This window comes from Arctopsyche grandis, chromosome 2 (assembly GCF_051622035.1).
Source record: "Arctopsyche grandis isolate Sample6627 chromosome 2, ASM5162203v2, whole genome shotgun sequence".
Lineage (NCBI taxonomy): Eukaryota > Metazoa > Arthropoda > Insecta > Trichoptera > Hydropsychidae > Arctopsyche > Arctopsyche grandis.
The window spans coordinates 19,322,445-19,342,220 of record NC_135356.1 but is presented as its reverse complement, the minus strand read 5'-3'; the positions used below and the strand labels follow the sequence as shown (position 1 = coordinate 19,342,220).

Sequence of the window (19,776 nt, the reverse complement as noted above, 5' to 3'; positions counted from 1 at the left end):
AAAATTGAAAACTTGTGTCGGATTATTATAATACATTTCCGGTCATACATATTTCTCACATATATATTTATTTTCTTTATAAGCATGGACTTTTATATGGTTAAGCACGGAGTGGAGCTGGAGCAATTACTTAGGTGTCACAGCGGAGCAACTAAAAAAAAAGTTGGTGCTCCATATATATATCTGGTTATTTCATATTTATTTTAGTTTTTTTTAATTATTCAAAAAAATAAAACTATTTAAAAAAAATAAAAGTTTTTTTTTCATTCTTTAAAGAATTTAAATAAAATTTTCCATTGATCTAATTTTTATTATGAATATTATTTCATAAAACGACCTATCACCTGAAATAAATTCTCCATTTACTAAGTCGGCAATTTGTTCAGATGCTAGTTTGACTTCTTCAAAATTGATAAATTAATTTTAAATTTAAATCACTTACTTTTGAACAAATCTAAATATGCAACTAAATGCTAATATAGCTTAAGAATTTTTATACACAAATCAATTTGAATCATAAGCCGAATTTCATACGAAGAGGGCGAACGCAAATGATTTGATAAAACCGGTACAGTGTTAGTGGTGCTAATTCGACTCGAAAGGTTGTGCGCATGCGCGCGTCACTTGACGCGACTTGTCAGCTGGCCGTCATGGCTGCCGCCCCGGCCGATCTCAGCATTAAAGAAATATGGATATTTCTAAAGGCAAACGGAGGCAAAGTCACCAACCACAGCCTCGTCAAGCACTTCAAGCCTCTTCTCACCAACACAGACACCAGAGGTAATCTCCATCGACTCAATCTCGGATGAAACGTCATCCAAACTTTCCCAACCAAAGTGACAGTTGTGTTTGAAATTGTCATAACACCATGTAAACAAAGTAATTTGACACGTTTTAATCCGTCAAACTTCATCCATTCAACTAGCAATTCTCCTATTATAGTATTGCTTGCTTTAGTGCTGCAATTTGAACGTATTCAACACACAATTTAGACATTAAGTGACGTACGTGTGAACATAACCTCAAATTGCTATCTCGCACATATTTTCTACATATTTTCAAACCAATATTCTCACATTCACATTATAACTTCGATACAAACTATTTCACCCATTATTTTATATATTACATATATGTATGTTAATAATATATCATAATTCTATTATAATTTAACCACTCACAAAATCAATTCATTTTTACTAATTAATTTTAATATTTAAAATCGCAATTCTTTGTATATAGCTTATTATAAAATGTTTTTGTTATACAAATTGAGTAGAGTCTACTCAATTTGTATAACAATAACATTTTATAATAAGCTGTATAAAAATTTAAAAATTAGAGTGCTCAGTAAACTCTAATTTTTAAATTTAATAAAATTGTTTTGTATTATTTTTAAGATGCTGCAAGGGATACATTTAAACAGTATGTAAATATATTGGCCGCCATTAAGAAAGAGAACAATGAAAAATTTCTTGTTCTTAAAGATGAGTTCATGCAAAATCCACCGACTAACTATCCAAGCCAACCGACACCTAAAGTGTCTGAAAATGATTTGTCGACATATTCAGCTGACTCTTCCATGGATAGAACGATGCCTCCAATGTATGAAGATATTGTGCCTCAATTGCCACCATATCGTCCGGCTCCGGAGCCCGTCACACCAACATATGTATCCAACAATCAAGACAGCTATCCACGTCCGTCTCTTATCAATGCTCGTCCTAAATTTATGCGACAGCCGAGTGTTCAAGATGAGGATATTCCTGTACAGCATATAGTTCGAGAGGTATCTCAAACTCCACCGCCGCCGCCCCAACCTACTAAATGGAGCAGTGAAGTTAAAGTTTTTGAAGATCAGCAGGACAATGTGTCCGAAGTTGGTTCAATTGTAAGCACCGAAGGAAAGGAAAACTTGGTCAGTGGAAGTATAACATCATTGAACGACAATGAGCAGAAGCTGTCCGTCAAGGAATGTTTGAAGAAGTTCAATAAAACACAGCCGGATGGTCCGCATATACCAAGACAGCATATACCAACCAGAAAACCAAGGGTATGTAATATCATTGCTAATAACTATTTATAAATCTTAATGTTTTACATCTTCCTTTTTTTGTTATTTTTATTTTACCTTTAAAAAAAAGTTATTTTAGATATACATACTTTTAATATACGAAAAATCGATCAGAACTTTAGAAAAATACTCATATGTTAGTTGCTATTTTTTTTAAATATTTAAATAAGGTATGATTTCCGACACGGGGCCCTTCGAGTAGTTCTAGTAGTACCCTGGAACTTTACCCCGGCTCCCCCCCCCCTCTTCTCGTCGGCCCTGCATATAACCAATAAGTACCATTATCATACATTTCTTTATTTATAGAAAACGTCTTTCAACATTTTCACACTTGTTGAGACAAAAAACCTAAAATGCGTCACCCGAAATATTATTCATAAATGAAATTCGCATTTAATCATATTTATCAGTAATGTAGTGTATGTATTTTTTCACGTTATCTATATACGAAGTATTATATCAATGTATAATGTATTTTTAGTAGATATGTTATCAATGACGTGTCCTATTTTTACAAGGTTTTTTTTGTTTCGATGACATTTAAATTGTATGAGTAAGTCGTCATAATTTGCAGCCGTTCTTTGACATTCTCTCGGGTACCATTTCAGTATTTTTGTCCACCTTTCGTAAATTCTTCTAGCTATGTGACCTGCCCATTATCATTTCAATCTTTAGGGCAAAATCAGACAGCGGTGAATGTGGCACGTAATTTTTTTTTTAGATACTTTTTAAGATATAAAAAATGTGACGTTCATGGCACGCGTGCCGGCCATTCATGGAACGACGGCACGCCCCGCCTCTTTGGACCCTTTTCGGTAAAATTGTATTCTTGTATTTATCCTTGCTTGACAGTGATCGATTACGGTGTATCCCATATTTGAAGAAATGTAGGAGACCACCCACGACGAGGAGCCATGCACGCGGTGTGCGGTTCATCGCTGTATGTTTTTACCCTTACACTCTCCATTATATCAACCACCCTCGTCAATCTTTTCACCCGCGTATTTCGTCATGTCCTACACCTCCGTATCTTTCCTTTCCTTGCCGAGCATACAGCGTTCTATACTTTTACTATACGTTCTATACAGAGTGCATTGGTTTTTGTGTAAAATTTTGGCGTCCAATGACCAAATTTATATCACTGGCAAAACAAATTGATCTAAGATCTTGTTCTTTGTGCAAAGTAGCTTTTTTGATTAATTGAGCATTATATTATATTAATTATATGAATTGTCATTAGTTTCAAATTTAATTGTTACTGAACTTTCTCTTATTATACCTATGTATATATCAGTATTCTAATATTTTATTTTATTTTTATTTTTTTATTTTTTCATTTAATTTACACCAAGAAGGCCTAACAGGTAAACCCAATGCACCTTCCTGGCCAAAGACAATTATATAAACATATATGTATACCATCCATATATACACAAATTCTTACACGTATACACAAATACAGATACATACATTCATAAATATAAAAATACACATATATACATATACATACATACACACCTACATATATATATATACATACACACATACATATACATATATACATATACATACACACATATATATACATATATACATATACATACATATATACATATACATATACATATATATACATATATATATATATATACATATATATATACATATACATACATATATATATATATATATATATATACCCACACATATATACATACATATACATACATACACATATACATATACATATACACATACATTACATACATCCATAAACATACAAACATTATACATGCATATACACATAAACACATCAATACACATAAATAAAGATAAATTACTCATATATATATATATACATATATATATATATATAAATAAAAAATAGCATACATATATAAATATAGATAAAACCAACATACATACACATTATGCTAAATAATAACATTACAAAATGAAAACAACATGTGTAAATATGTATGTAGCTAGAAGTCATTTAAAATATGCTGCCTGACAGAACTGTATGATGAAGTAAAAACATCAAGGCTCCCAGAAAGCAGGTTAAATAGTCGAATGGCTCTTGAAAGGGGTGAGTCATCAAGCACATTAGTCCTGGCCCGAATAGGTATAATAACATACATAAATATAAATTACGGAACGCTCGAATTTTCCATTTCTTGGTCGTGTTGCCGAAATTGTATTGAAAATAAACCAACCCTAGAAAGTTTTTCCTAAGGTTGGTGAAATAATTTTTGGCTTTGCGTCGGTTGTGGCGGAAACTTTAAGATCTTCTCGGGTAGGTGTGGTCGGTCGTCGGTCTTGTTAACCCCTTTCCTCCGCACTCAAGACGAGCGATCGCAAGTCGCAAATATATTTAAATTGCAAATGATGTAAGGAATCGTCACGCCGCCTCTGAACACATTGTAACACCAGCAGACGCCCAATCCTGAATTGAAGATGAGGAGCAGTTTTCTCGGGAGGGGGTGCGAGGGTCGGATGGGCGATGGAGGGGAAGGAAGGGTCTTTTTGCCTAAACTTCTTGCGATCTTGTGCGAAGCGGACGCTCAGAGAAGGATTCCCCTTTCGTGAGACGAAGAGGGTTGGGGTGGTCCTCGTAAATCTGCCCCCGGAGGCGCCTCCCTCCCCGCATTTTGGCTCGTTCACTTAATTTGAATGCACATCTGAAGATCATCTGCGCGATAATTAAGCTTCCCAAAGCCTCGTAAACGAATCGGTTAGTCGGGTGACGCAGTAAAAACCTGTAAGTTATTTTAGAACGGGAATAATTTCTATTGAATAAATAAAATATACAACTGTGAAGGGTAGAATTAATTCGATTCGTCTAGTATAATGTGAAAATACAATATATAATTTTCCATTAAGCGGAATACGTAGGTGAGAAGTATGACAAGCATAATGGATGTAGTGAATAGTGGAGTGAAGAGATTGAAATGGTAATGTGGCTAGAAGAATGCTCAAAAGTCAAAAATGCCACTCTGCCTGAAGAAAAATATCTTCGATCAATGCGTTTTGCCAGTGATGACGTATAGATGTGAAACTTAAAAATTGAAGGCCAAGATTCTACACAAAGTCCAATACACTCAAATAAGTATGGAACGCTGTATGCTCGGCATAACGACGAAATACAGAAAGCGGTATACGTGGGTGAGAAGTATGACATCCAGTGGGCATAGTGGATAGAGTAAAGAGATTGAAATGGCAATGGGCGTGCCACTTGGCTAAAAGAATGGACGAAAGGTGGACAAAATAAGTGCTAGGATGGTACCCGAGAGAATGCAAAGAGGTTAAATGAACACCGCAAGGAAGGTGGGTAGATGAAATTAGGAAAATTTGCGGGGTGGGATGGATGAGAGTTGCGCAAAAAAGAGACGAGTGAAAGCGTGTTGTAGAGGCCTTTATCCAGCAGTCTATGGTGAATGACTGTAGATAATGATGATGACGAGATAAAGTTGCCAATAAATAGTATGCAACTCATTGCTCTCAGTAGTAAGTCATTTTTTTATTCATATACATACATATGCATACCATAGTGTCATGACTGGTCACAGATTGGTGAATGGTCTCTTAACCAGAAAGCTGTTATCAATGATTCATAGTAAATAATATTATGAGGAAGGACATCGATTATCGTAAAGAAAAATAAGCTAGAAAACAATAATACATGCGGGGGGAGGGGGGGTGGAGGTGAGGCCTCACTTCGCTGTGCTCAAAATTCGCATCAAGATCCGGTGAACACAGCGAGGCCGATACACACTTACTCATAAACGAGAAAAATCCAACAAATATCATTGTCATATTCGAATTCAGTGGGCCAAACTTAGTAAAGGTCAATTAGTCTCCGCTCCGGTAAGTGAAAAATGTGAATCAGTCGCCGAAAGTGTAACCGATCCTTGATTTTGGAACATCTAAAAAAGTCCGTTGATTCTGATCGAATTTCCATCTATCAATCACACCATGCCCAACGTCCAGGAATTTTCCTTTTATATTTTTCATTCTAAATCGCAACATGGAACCTTACTTTTATGTAGTGTTCGTCACTTAAACACATTCCACATACTCCACCCCAAAGGACCACAGTCTGTAACATCCCGAGGATATCTCTATTTGCGCGATGTATTGACTATTGCCGGCCGACCATTATTCCACTCGAACTTCGCTCTAACCGCTAATTGAAGCACACACTTCTACCCTCTATCTCTCGAGGTAATAATAATTAAAGGTGAAGGTTTGCGATGCCTCCGGCGTCGTGTTCGCCGCATACCAGGGGTTTGAGCGGCAAGCAGGCACGGCAAGCAACAAACAATATTGCCAGTCGTAGGCGTGACACAAGCCGCTACCACCTAGCCTAATTCGCATATTGAACACACATACATACATATATATATTCAGTTAGTATGGGGTGGATCCTCCTTTCCCCGGTTCCAGACGCGCAACTTGCGTATACCCCACTCTCCGTCTCCCCTAGCAGGTTCTGGGTGCAAAGCAGCCCAGCGAGCCGAGAGTGTTGCCGTGCGAAATTGCCAAGTTTGCCCTGTTTGCGTCTGTGTGTGTGTGTTTGTACGTAGTTTCCCCAGTGCGAGAAACCCACCTAGTAGTTACAACCCCTATGGAAATAGTCTTCGCATATTGCACCCAGATCTTATGTCTGGCTGTGTGTGTTTACACACATACATATATGTCGACGGGTTCCCTCTCGCTCGTCTGTCATGCCAGTGTATTGTTGTAGTCGAAAAATTTGCACCCGGGGCAAAAGCTTGAATTTGGCGCCCCCTCCTCCCTCAAAAATCATGTTTAAACTTTTTTTTTATACCTAATATATGTATATATAATTTCGAAACAGACTTTGAATGTTCGTGTGGGTTGTAGAATCCGTGACGTTCAATTTAATAAAAAAACAAATGAATATTCAAATAAAATAAAACTATTCAAATAAATTTAATAAAATGTTTACTATTACATAGATTGGCCATGTTTAAGTGGTTTGTATTACAAATACCGAGCGAAGCCGGGTACAACCACTAGTATTCAATACATGTACAAACAAATTAATTTCAACTTTTGTTAGTTTTGTATATGCCACAGTGAAATTATAATCTCATTGACGTTTCAGTGAAATCATAAGCAGTTAAATTTTCGCTGGGTATAGTTCAGTGAAATCATATCCAATGAAATCATTTTCACTGGCCCCCTATTAGTGAAACTATATTTTTTGACAGCTGGATGATAGTGCGTCGCCGATACGAATCGTGCCACCCCACGTCACAATCCCGCTCCTCTCCATCCTTACTCCGATGCCGAACTCGCGCATACACGCTCTCCTCGCAACCCCGCTCCTGTCCATTCCCATACTCATGGTCGACTACCTGTTTCGATTGGGGGTTTTTTAATGCCTCATGTGTGGGACTAGATGCGGAAGCAAACACATCATAGTATCTTAATAGCCAACACTTATTTATTTAAGGTTAGCTAAGGGTTAGTTTTATTTATTTAAAATTAGTGTGGTTGTACGTTGTAATTCGATTTACAAATTCACTGACATTAAGAAGTGAATTAGTGAAAATATAATCGCACTATTGAAAATATTATTTCACTGACAATAACAGTTTCACTGTAACATATACATATGTATTTCCAAGAAAAAAGACTGACTTGAAAATATGTTCTGATGCTAAAAATTATATATACATACATAGATGATTGTATGTAAACTATGATTATCAAGTTTTTTTATTTTTAAAATGTATCTTCTTTGCTCTCAAGGATGTAAAATTGTCGATAATTCTATCTAATTGCAAGAATTGTATTGCCTTGCTTCCAATTCACAAATTACTGACCAACAGCGGTACATATTATGCTCGAAATAAATTCTTTTCAATCAAGGTCAGCTCACGGGATCGAACCAGGCGACCTCTCGGTGCTTAGCATTAACGCAACCACCTAGCCACGCTGCTGAACCAAATTAGAAATCAATTTTGAAGATTTTGCCCCCCCCCCCCCCCCTTTCGCCCGACTCCGGTTTTAGTATCTTAGAATAAAAATATATATTTGTTTTATTTACTTGAGGAAAATTTTCATTTTCAATATAGTAGACTTTGCAGTAGGTAAACTTTAAATTTTATTGGTCAAAAATCTTTATAATGAACGTCAAAATGTGCGATTTCTATTGATCTAATCTTAGCTGATCAATAGTGTACGTATTGCAAACAACCATGGAGTGAAATTTAGTGGGGGTTCATTCCTTATGACTTATGATTTTCAGCAGATTATTTGTTTATTTATCCTCAAAAATAATATAAGTCCTACATACATATTATATATCAAAGACATTTCTTGTATGCATGTACATATGTATGCATGTACGATGTTATGGTTTATGAAGATACAGCAGGTATAAAAATTGACGATTTGAGCATTTCGACGCGCATTACGGTAGCCCAAGAGTTAATTATCGTTATTTTAATAATGTAAACTGTGATTATCATGTCGAACATGCATCTGGTAAATTTTAACGAATTGTTTGTTTTTGTTTGTTGCTTTATTTTTTTATGTATATGTGATAAGTGGTTGTACGCACGATAATGGTTACACTAAAATTATTATTAGTGGCTAAAAATTACAGTGGCGCGCACATTCGACACGACTGTAATTTAGCGATTTTTCAACTCGTCAATCGCCCGCTTCATACGTGTACGTCTATTAGCGTTTCCTTCCATAATGTAACCATAAATATGTTAATGCTCGATTAATTTTCGCAAACTGAAACCGAGTAAAATTTATTAGCGGTAATTACACGTGCCGAGCGATTAACAATGTCAAGCGGACGGATTTTCCCGAAAATTTAATCTCTCTCTCTCTCTCTCGCTCGTATATAATAAAATTATGTTGATTCGTTTGAAAAATTCGTACAATTATACTTTAAATTATTCGAATTTCAAACGTTTGCATTTTAATGAATTGGACAGTTTTGTTCGTAATGGCCGTAATTTGTTTTGTACACAAACAATTTTTTGAATAAATTTGTTTGAAGATTATTTTGTTCATTCATTGAAGGAATTGATTTAAAACTATTTTTTTTTGTTAATATTTTTTCAAGGCGCTCTGCATATTTTTTACATTTGTTTAAAACATCAAAATATGCTAGGATTCAGTGTTCTTTAAATGCTGGGTCCACGACCTACAAAATTTTCTGTTTTCGTTTTGTAGTAATAAATAAATTGTAATATATTCTGTATATAAAACATCCCTTATATATGAAAATTTATCTTTCATGAATTTAAATTTGTTTTTTTTTGGTATACATAGAATATGTTTCAAATATATCATTAGCCTATTTATCGTCAGAAAAGTTTGCCATTATACAGCAGTTATGAAATACATACGTGTTCCTAGCGATTTGTTAATCGTTGGTCATTTTTTTTGACGAGCAACTGATCTATGTAAAATCTAAGATACATACATATGTATGTATATAAAAATCTCTATAGGGGGCCAAACCACGCAAAATGGCAAAGTTTCAAAGCGATCGGGAGAGTCTTAGGAGCTTTATCCATAACAATCGCAAAGTGAAACTAATATAATATAGACCTTATAAAAAAACCCACTTTGAATTAATTTTAGTCGAGATAAATCAATTGGTTGGAGGCACAGGATTCGCCTTACTGTGTTAGAAAAATCCGCTGGCCACCATGTTGGACTCCAAACGTCCAGTTATAAATGTGTGTTTAATTATTGTAAAAAACACAGTCGAATCGTATAAAATAAGTGCAGGAAATGAAAGAAATAATGGCTGAAGCAGAACCGTCATTACAAGGCGGATATCATTCTCTCACTGGTCGTTGAGCGCGGCGCGTACTGAATTCCCCCTCTTGCGTCTGTGAGGCACGTGTACAATGGGCTTCCCGGGAAAATGATTATTTCTGTTGATATTGATCAATGTTATTTCGTAACGACATAATTCGAATCATAGTGGTTTTGATTAGGAATTCACATAAAACATGAAGACGCAGGGTCTTCATGTTTTATTCAGTATATTTGGATTTCCTGGTCACTCGCTATCCATGACAGTACCAAGTCCGCATTTTTCGCTCCGGCCAACTGTACAGTTCAGTATTGACGGTTCATTACCATTTTTCAAACACAACAGTCAAAGTTTTACGCAAATCATCGAGAATCAGAGTACATATGTACCAATATATTCATATATACGCAAATAAGTGACTACCGTTTTATTTTTCCGATTCGGATCACGAGCCCTTGCGTAATTACGGATGCACGGAGATATATACATTTGGTCGGTTAATGATCACGAAGTTTTCAAGCAGACCGATTCACATGTACAAATTATGGACGTCGTGACAAATTGTACGATAATGTATTCCTGACCACTTCATTGTGCTGCACTGTCGGCGTCGTGACGTTGTTCGTGTGCGGCCGCCTCGGCACGAGATGGGGACGACAGCTCGTGCCCTCATCCTCCAGGTGGGTCCTTCTCGATCCTTGGACGCAGGACGCCTTATCGAATGCTAATTTGTCCCCTTTCGATTTCTGCAATATCTCGCTGGACTCCTCGCTCGGCCAATTTCATTTGATGTATGTGTGTGTGTGTGTGTGTAAGTGGTCGCTGCAAAACATTGGTCATCACAAAAGCCCGGACCCAGAGGGTGCCGCGTATTGTTCAATTGTTGTAAATGCATTGTTAAAGGTTCGCCGAACATTTTTTTTTGGACTCTAGCTTTGTAAATAGAGCTAAACTGCCCCGATTCCTGGAAAAAGCACGGTATCTATCCGCAGTCTAGTCATCATTAGAGAAAATGTGTACTGTTTCCACCTCATGATTTCAACCGCAAATTTCAAGTAATAATTCCTAACGCTTGTACGTCTTATGCGTTCACTAGTGTTCCCGATGACATATCGTCGCATGGGTGTTGGCATATTAAGTTATTAAATAAAAATAAATGTGTTCGATCCCCCCGCGGTTGAATTTTTTTCAAATACCTTATAATATAAATATATTTGATATAAATATTAAATGAAATATATTTAATATAAATATGAAATTAAATATATCTAATATAAATATTAAATTAAATATATTTAATTGGATATTTATATTTAACTAGCTGAACCCGGCATGCGTTGCAATGTCACAATAACGCATGCAATTCCCGTTCCCATTTGTCGGAAAAATACAGACAGCGAACACATTTGAAATTATTCAATTGTTTGTTTATTTTACCCTAACAACGCAGGTCGCGAAGTGAAAATATTTGAAATTATTTCGTTGCAATGCCACGCATTCCCGTTTCCGTTCCCGTTTTTGGGCGATTTTTTTTACAGTAAGCTTCCCGGACATGCATACAACAAATCCTGAAAGTTCCATCGTAATCGGTTGAGTGGTTTATTAGCCTATGCAAGACAGACATACAAACAGACATTTATTCAATTCATTTTTATATATGTATATAGATTGTTTAATACGAAAAAAAGGTAAAAACTACATACCTACCTACATGTAAACAATATAAAACACCAATAGAAAAAATAATTAATTAAGTATTTAATTAAATAAATTTTCAATAGATGGTGGTAAATTCCCTACCAAGTGGAAACATCAGCAGGAGCGATCAGTATATATAGAAGTTTTTCTTTTGTTATTGTATTCGTATATACGTTTTGGCAGTGGTTCAGCTGTGACGTACATACATACATGTATGTATGTCGAATCGAAACGACTATTATAGTATTATCTATAGCGTTATCTCAGATAGACACACATACAGAATAGCATAATAATTACGCACTTAGAATTAATGTTATTTATTTAAAGCATAATAGAAAAAGCTCAAAAATCTACATACATATTTCCAATTCTTATGAAAGTTCCCAATAAATTTTACACCATATTATTATTAAATAAAGACTGTTAAACACTTATGAAGAATTATGAACATATATTGAATTTATATCTGCCTGCATTACTGATTCGGTCAACCCACCTCCCAACTTTTTTCTGCAGGCTCCAGCTGTGATGGGTGCGTCTTCGTGTCATTTTTCATTCGTACGATCTTATTATTTTTCATATATTTCTTCAAATATGGGAATCACTTCAATACTTATTCAATACATGGATAAAATATCAATGAAAATACTCTAGAGCTATTTAAAAAAAACCACGTGCCGAGTACCGCTTTGTGTGCTACACCTTGAGACTCTTCCCAAGTTTAATGATGATGTAACAGTTGTTAAGTTCATTTAAAATTTTACATCATCCAAATCATTGCCACAATTGCCTCCTCTCAGAAACAAAAAATATTTTTTAAATAAAAAGCTTACAAAATGAAGTACGTACATATGTAGTCTTTGTTGTACCATATAGTAGGTTTCACTTTTAAATTTTCCTATTTTGTTTCACATGCCATTCGTCTGAACTATGTGCTTTATAACTTGTACTGTACTTTGTCGGTTTTATCCTCGATCGTTCCTCACTATGGCGATGTGGGGGAGACTGGGTGGGATGGGGGGGGGGGATTTATATGGCGTATTGTCCGCGGTCCGCAAGTTTGCCACCCCTGCCGGCGTGACGGACAATCCAATTGGTACAATTGCCGGTCAGCGTGTTGTTGTCGTGTGTCGTCGATGCCGCGTCGTGTTGTTATTATTATTTATTGCCAGAGTTGTGTTTTTGTGCATTTTATTGCTGGCGACACACTCCACCCCCATGGCACACTCGATCCGCCCCTCAGACCACCATTACGCCTCCCCCATATCACACAATCGTACAATCGGTACATACGTTCGACTATCAGTACATTGTACGTTTGTCTTGTTTCACGATAGCGATTTTTCTGTCATTATTTTTTATTATTTGCAGGAGTTACATGTATAACATATAGAAGCCTATTGTACGTAAATATCGGGCGAAAGGAAATTACATACGTATGTATGCATGTACATACATACATGTATATGTATATGAACCGTTATAATTGAAAATGGCATAAGTCAATTTTCGTTTCAACTTTCAACATGATTTACGGTGTATGCGTGACGCATGCAATCAACCGTCCACACTTGTTCAATACCGTTGACTAAACTTTTGGACTGTTAGTCGTCCACACTTGTTCAATACCGTTGACTATACTTAACGACGATTAAACTTTTGTCTTCACTTTTTCAGAGGTTATTTATGTAATTTTTATCCTTGCAGTCCCATATTAGCGGAAAATTGAAAATTGATTGTTTCCTCCGATTTGAGTGTGTGACGTAACATGCGCATGAAAAGCATGACTACCCGTTATCTGTCGACATCTGTCAAAATGTGTCCGTTCAACTATGTAGTATGTAAAGCGCATGCGTCTCAAGTTGCACGAAAAACGAGGAAGTGGAGACATAGCTATTAGCTTTTGAACCATTGATCATTGATATGTCTAACATATTATTTTTCTTGTTTGTACTTATAATATTATCTTGTTTTAATGTTACTGTTTAAATCATAATAGAAAAATAGCTCAATAAACTATTTAAAAGTCTTATTGGAATATGTATTTATAAGTATGTAACAAGAGTTGAAATTATATTTAATTTTTTTTTGGAAATATGTCTTCTCTCGATTGAAACACTTCATATATTAACAATGCAATATTTAACAAAAAACCGCTTGAAAAATCACTTCTCAAACGGCATTTAACGATTTAATAATAGACTCTGAAAATTATAGTATAACGACCTTCTGGACGACAGCGCCGTTTATATGTATGTACATGCATCATAAAACTGTATAATTGGGAATAATACGTTATAAAATAGTAAGATTATTTGCCTGTGACCTGTGAATGGCAATATGAGTTGTAACAGTTCTAATCCTTAATCAAACCCAATAAAAACTGTCCTTTCATAGTCAAAATATTATGTTAGTTATTATGACCTCATTTGTGTCATCAATTTTGCTTTTGAGAAAAGTGTAATTTCTAAATTAAATATATCTAATTGAAATTTTTCGCTTGAATTAAATATAATTGATATTACATCCCTGTGGAGAGGCCCATTAATCACTTTTTTTAATTAATAAATAATAAATTTTAATTTGTTTCAAAGTATTGACGCTATATATGTATGTACATACATATGTATTATAAAATATTTCTTTGTCTCTTTTTTTAATACCCCACAGGAAATACGTTGAATGCACTCGTGCCATACGTTCGGTATTATTGCGGTTCATATATAAAGTTGAATGCAATTATTTGTCAACTGCAGTGTTATTGTGCAACGTTCAACAGCTTCAAACGCTCGTTAATTTTTATTGTATTCACTCTTCACAAATAATAATAAAAAATACAATAAACTAAAAATATAAGAAGATATAAATATGTACAATGTATTCCCAATCGATAAATACGATTTTTTTCAAAATATAATATTTTTAACGTCAGGTAAAAAATTGTAACACGTTCATATTGGTTTTTTCAATTTTAATACACGTATAGATACGCATCTGTAAGTTTGTAGCGTAACACTTTTATATTAAAAATACAACGATAGTACTGTAATATTTGAATATTTTTCGATATTTGAAAGGGTGTGAAAAATTCGCTAGCGTTTGCCCACCCCCAGTTAGTCAGTGGAAGGGGAGACGTGGGGTGTGTGTGAAACCCGTTTTGAAACGCGAAGCATACTCGCGTATTAAATATTATTTGCTTTTTGAGGAATAAAAGTATGGAGGTTTTCCCCACATTGTCGACACATATAAACACGCTAATGTTGATGGTGACTTTTTGCGTTATTTATAATGCAAGCGTTTCTAAAACTGTAATGTGGGATGTTGTGATCGAAAGTTAACGATCGGTAGCATTTTTCTTTTTTTATGTCGAATATTATGGTACTTTACGGTGTTTATATTGACGCTCGTTATCCCTTTTTGGCGAATGAATGCAATTACTGCTTATGGGATTGTAAAACCTTTTATGCGTTTATAAATTATAAATTACAACAGCAAGTTAATTGTATGTGGTTGTTTTTATTGAAGTATTTGCGAATCTACGATGGATCGTTTTATGGCGGGATTTTCTTAAAACAGACAAATTTTTATTGTATCTGAAAACTTGATTTTTAGCAACTATATGTATAAGCGGAATAATAATAATAGTTCATATATCCATATTACGGCAGAAAACATTAATTTAACAGTTGGATATTTTGAATTTGATAAATCAAAAAATGAATACTGATTTTGGTCACAAAGAGATTGTTGATTTTGGAAAAAATCGATTTTCTCAGAACAAGGATTTTTTATTTAAAGTTTTCTGCCAGTAAATTTTATAGGCCATCATCAGAATCGGTCATTGAATTTTACTGACCATTTTTATGGCCCACATTTCATGAATTTTGTGTGAATCAGCACCGGTTTCAATGATACTGCCATATTCCAAGCAAGTCATCAAACAATCACTTTATTGCACTCGAGGTTCAATAATGGCTTAAATTTCAGAAAGGGCTGAGACAGTTGGCTTCCGATATCATGTGATTAAACTCGCTTAAGTGACTCTTTTGGAGTTACTCGAAAAATAAAGTGTATTCCATTAATCCAAAAACATCCATGTAAAAGATAATGAGAAAATTATTGACCTTCGGATGATTGCCTCTAAACGAAGTCATACTTGTCACAGTAAACGGTATTCTGTTTTAAATATGTAATTGTCATAAATTAAAATTTCAGTTGCAGTAATATATATTTATGTACTTCGGATATAAAAAACCAAAATACATATATGTCTTTTATTTATAAAAGTCTTCCACGTTAACCGTTGAATCAACCTTTATTTAAATATTAGTTAACTTTTGATTATTTCTCTTGGCTTATATGAATCATTGGCATGTCATGTTTTTGTGTTTACCTATTTTGAATTGTAACATTACATTTAATAAAATTGATATATACGAATAAATGGGACAAATTGTGGGGGTACATACTGTCAATACCGATGTAGATATATCACATACAGATGTTGCAAGCATCATCTGAAAGTCCCAAATAGTGCAGAGCAGATCGGAAATAGATCGCATCCAAACATTCGCTGGTAATGATGAGCGCAGGCTATCGGAATAAATGGAATAGTACAAAATCTTTCAACTTACGCTCACTGAGGTGAAAAAAATTACATTCTGGTGTGATAGCACCAGTGTCATCAAGAAAACGGATGACTCTTGAGATATGAGCCGTCTGATAAAGCCGTGTGCGGGAAGTTGGAGCTCACATTATTATTATATTTATATTTTCATTAAACTGATGTTCAAATAGTTAAATTCAAAAATAAAAAATATATATATTTATAATATACATATATCGTATGTATGTAAGTATAGGATGATGATAAATCACTACAGAGCAGCCCACCTTGTTTACGTTTGTATGTTCGTGGTATCCTATGCACCGCCTATACTCGATTGAATTAATTCGACACAACCTCAGTCCACGGGGATCGATCGGGAGCTGGGGTTGGTCCGATCCGAACTCACCCTTTCGCCGCGAGAGATAGACAATTGCACAAATTGCACACAAAACTTTGCACAAAAACACAGTTGAAAGTCGTAAATCAGAAAAGTGCGCCGATGCACCCATTAGTTTTTGCATGCCACATGCAGTCTCGAGTGCAACGTCGAGTGGACGCGCACACGCGACCCGTTGCGAGCCGCCCTCTAATCGAAAGGATAACAATGCGTTACAAATTCGACAAGTGATCTTCGTGAACCCGAAAAGTAAACAAACGCCATTGTTGTCGAATAGAGAAACTCGCCTATCGCCGGAGGTGGGCCCCTCCGGCGAGAGATTGACGAGAGGATCCATGGCGGATGACAAAGCAAAATAAAACTTGAAAAAAATGCATACATACATACTTATACAATGTGTATTGTATATTGTTTGTTCGTGAGGTGGTTTTTCACATATTGTTAAATCGAGTCGATAACAGTCGCCGTCGAACGAAAGATTTGTTTTTATTGACGTGTGTCGAGCTTAATTTGCAAAATTGCATGTCATAGTTGAGCCGAAATGTTTTTTTTTTAGTAAGTGGATTCAAAAAAAGTAAACGTCTCGATCAGATGCGTCATTTAGAATGTCGAATACACAGTTACATACGTCTGTAGGCGAAGTCTATGAATAAATAGAAAAAAATTAAATAATTTTAATATTTGAAGTTATTTGAACAAGAGTGAACTACCACTTTCGGCTGACGAATGCTTACCAAATTTTATACATAACTTGGTATTAGGCTTAAACGTTTAGATATGAAATTTCAGTTCAATAAACCAAAAGGTTTCTGAGAAAAACATAAAAAACCTCAATTCTCTACAGTAAAAACACTACTTCCGGTTCAGATAAAAATATGAGGTTATAAAATTTATAATTTCTATTATATGTAAAAAAGATTCAGTCCGATTCAGGCGGTTTGGGCGATAATATAATTCAAAAACTTTAAAAAAAGGGACATCTATAAGGGGAGGTACCATTTCCGGTCACCTTAAAAGTTTACTTCGTGTCAATAAGAATTTCAGTAACCTATACTAAGTTTCAGTTCGATAGGACTAACGGTGTTCAAATAATCCCAAAATAAACACATACAAATTTTTCTAGAACGTGAAAACGTGATCAGTGATCGATTCTGAGTTCGAATCAGTCAGAATCTCGAGTTCGAATTTTCGCATGATCACAAAATTTCATCTATTGTTAATACGTACATACATAGATAAAGTAATTAACGGATCGGAGACTATTCAGTCTTTACTAAATTTGACCAATTGAATTTGATTATGATAACGATTTTTTTTGCTTTCTTCTCTATGAGATATGGGCGTTAATCAAAATTCACAATCAATAGAAAAAAACATTGACTATTGATTCCAATACTTACTGGCACATCAATGCTAGATTTTGAGTTAAAGATTTCAAAACCCAAAAATCTGTAAAAATTGCATATTTTTTAAAACGCTCAACTAACTAACGACAAACCAAAAAAATAAAAATCATTGTCACATTCGAATTTAGTTTGTCAAACTTAGTAGAAATTGAGAAAGTCTCCGATTCTGTAACTATAAAATGTGATTTTTTGTTGCTCAGTGTAATTATGATCAATCTCGCAGCAGGGCGAAGCGAAAATGCAATTTTTGCATTTCCCACGAAAACTTGAGTTATATCAAAGTAACGCTACATAAAAAAAACATCGATTTTATACAATGCTCTGTGCCTCCAACCAACCGATTTATCTCGAAGATTGTTTTATAAATATTTTATTTTTATTACTTTTGCGATTTACATTCAAAATTTAAATGAGTTCATTTAAATTTTGACTGATTAATGATAATTAAAAGTCAACGTTTTGTGTGGTCTCAACGAGTATTTGTATGATGGAAGCAGTCTCGCAATATTCATAATATTTTTGGCGAACCCCATGTCATTTTTTTTTATAAAAGTTGTGATCTTCTATTATATTAAATACAAAAAAAAATCTGAAATATAATAGCACCAAAATTATGCATACATATGTATGTATAGTCATATTTTTACGTATTGAGGTGCTATAGCGAAACATGTAAATTGATTCAATTTGAGGCCGTTACGAAAGTTATATTTCAATAAAAAGCCAATTACATAACATAGAGATGTATATTAAATCTCACTCGAAAAGTATACCTTCATGAAAGCTACCATTAACCAACTCTCATTAACTCAGTTTGTATGTGCAGTTTTGCCATATTTTTACTGAACTGAAAACTTCGGGAGTTTAATTCAACTTTCAATGTCTTCGTATCGTCGTGCTTCGGCTGGTTTTAAAACATCCATTGAACTCCGTTGCGCGTTGATTCGGAACTCGTCATCAATCATATTTCATAGTAGTATGTAATTAAATTAAACGACACGATTCGTGTACGGATATGCAATGGGTTAATTTTTTATTTTATTTTATGTTATATTGGAGTTCGTTGACTGGAACATCGCGGAAATCCTTGGAGTGCATCTTGTTTAACTCGCTTTGCGTATTTATATTTTATTATATACTATATATCCTCGAGTCATTTCCTTTTCCTTTGCGTAATTGCAATTTGGATTTATAGTTGCCGAGCTTTCGTTCACAATAATTTTATTTAATTTGAATGTAGTAAAGTGTTAATTTTTTATTAAAAAAAAATACGGGTTTCAAACAGAATTAGTCATAGCGATATATGTATATATGTATGTACATACGTACTCATCTTATTGACTAGATATAATTTTTGATCTTTCGCAGGTCTACACTACATATGTATGTAGATCGTGTATTTGTATGTACATATACATACATCTGTTACACCCGATTCATGAAATAGCACAGTTCATGAACGGTGCAAATCCGTTGCTTTTTTCTATGAAAGTGTCAAAAATATATGCCGAATTCGTGAAATGTGCAGGAATTGCTTTTCTCATTTCATGGAATAAGTAAAAGAGATAGTGGCACCTCCTGTGATTTTTTTTGCTACTAACTCACTTGACATTTTATTTCATATATTAAAATCTATTTAGTATAATGATTTCCATTACAACTTGCTGCGTTGCCAAAAAAGTCTGAAATAATAATGTGACGACTTAATTAGTTAATTTAAATATAAATAATAAACCGTACGATACGATTCTTACGATTTTCAAGCTAAAA

The 19,776-nt window shown here is 34.6% G+C and overlaps 1 protein-coding gene across 1 annotated transcript in view; it reads left to right on the top strand.

The window, feature by feature from the left end:
• Positions 1-628: 628 nt before the first annotated feature.
• sowah (ankyrin repeat domain family member sosondowah) overlaps positions 629-19,776 on the top strand; it is a 207,636-nt gene continuing 188,488 nt past the window's right edge. The window contains exons 1-2 of the mRNA XM_077445534.1: positions 629-780; positions 1,401-2,053. Coding sequence (XP_077301660.1) covers positions 651-780; positions 1,401-2,053 — 783 coding nt within the window. The 5' untranslated portion in view covers positions 629-650. The remainder of the gene's footprint in view (positions 781-1,400; positions 2,054-19,776) is intronic.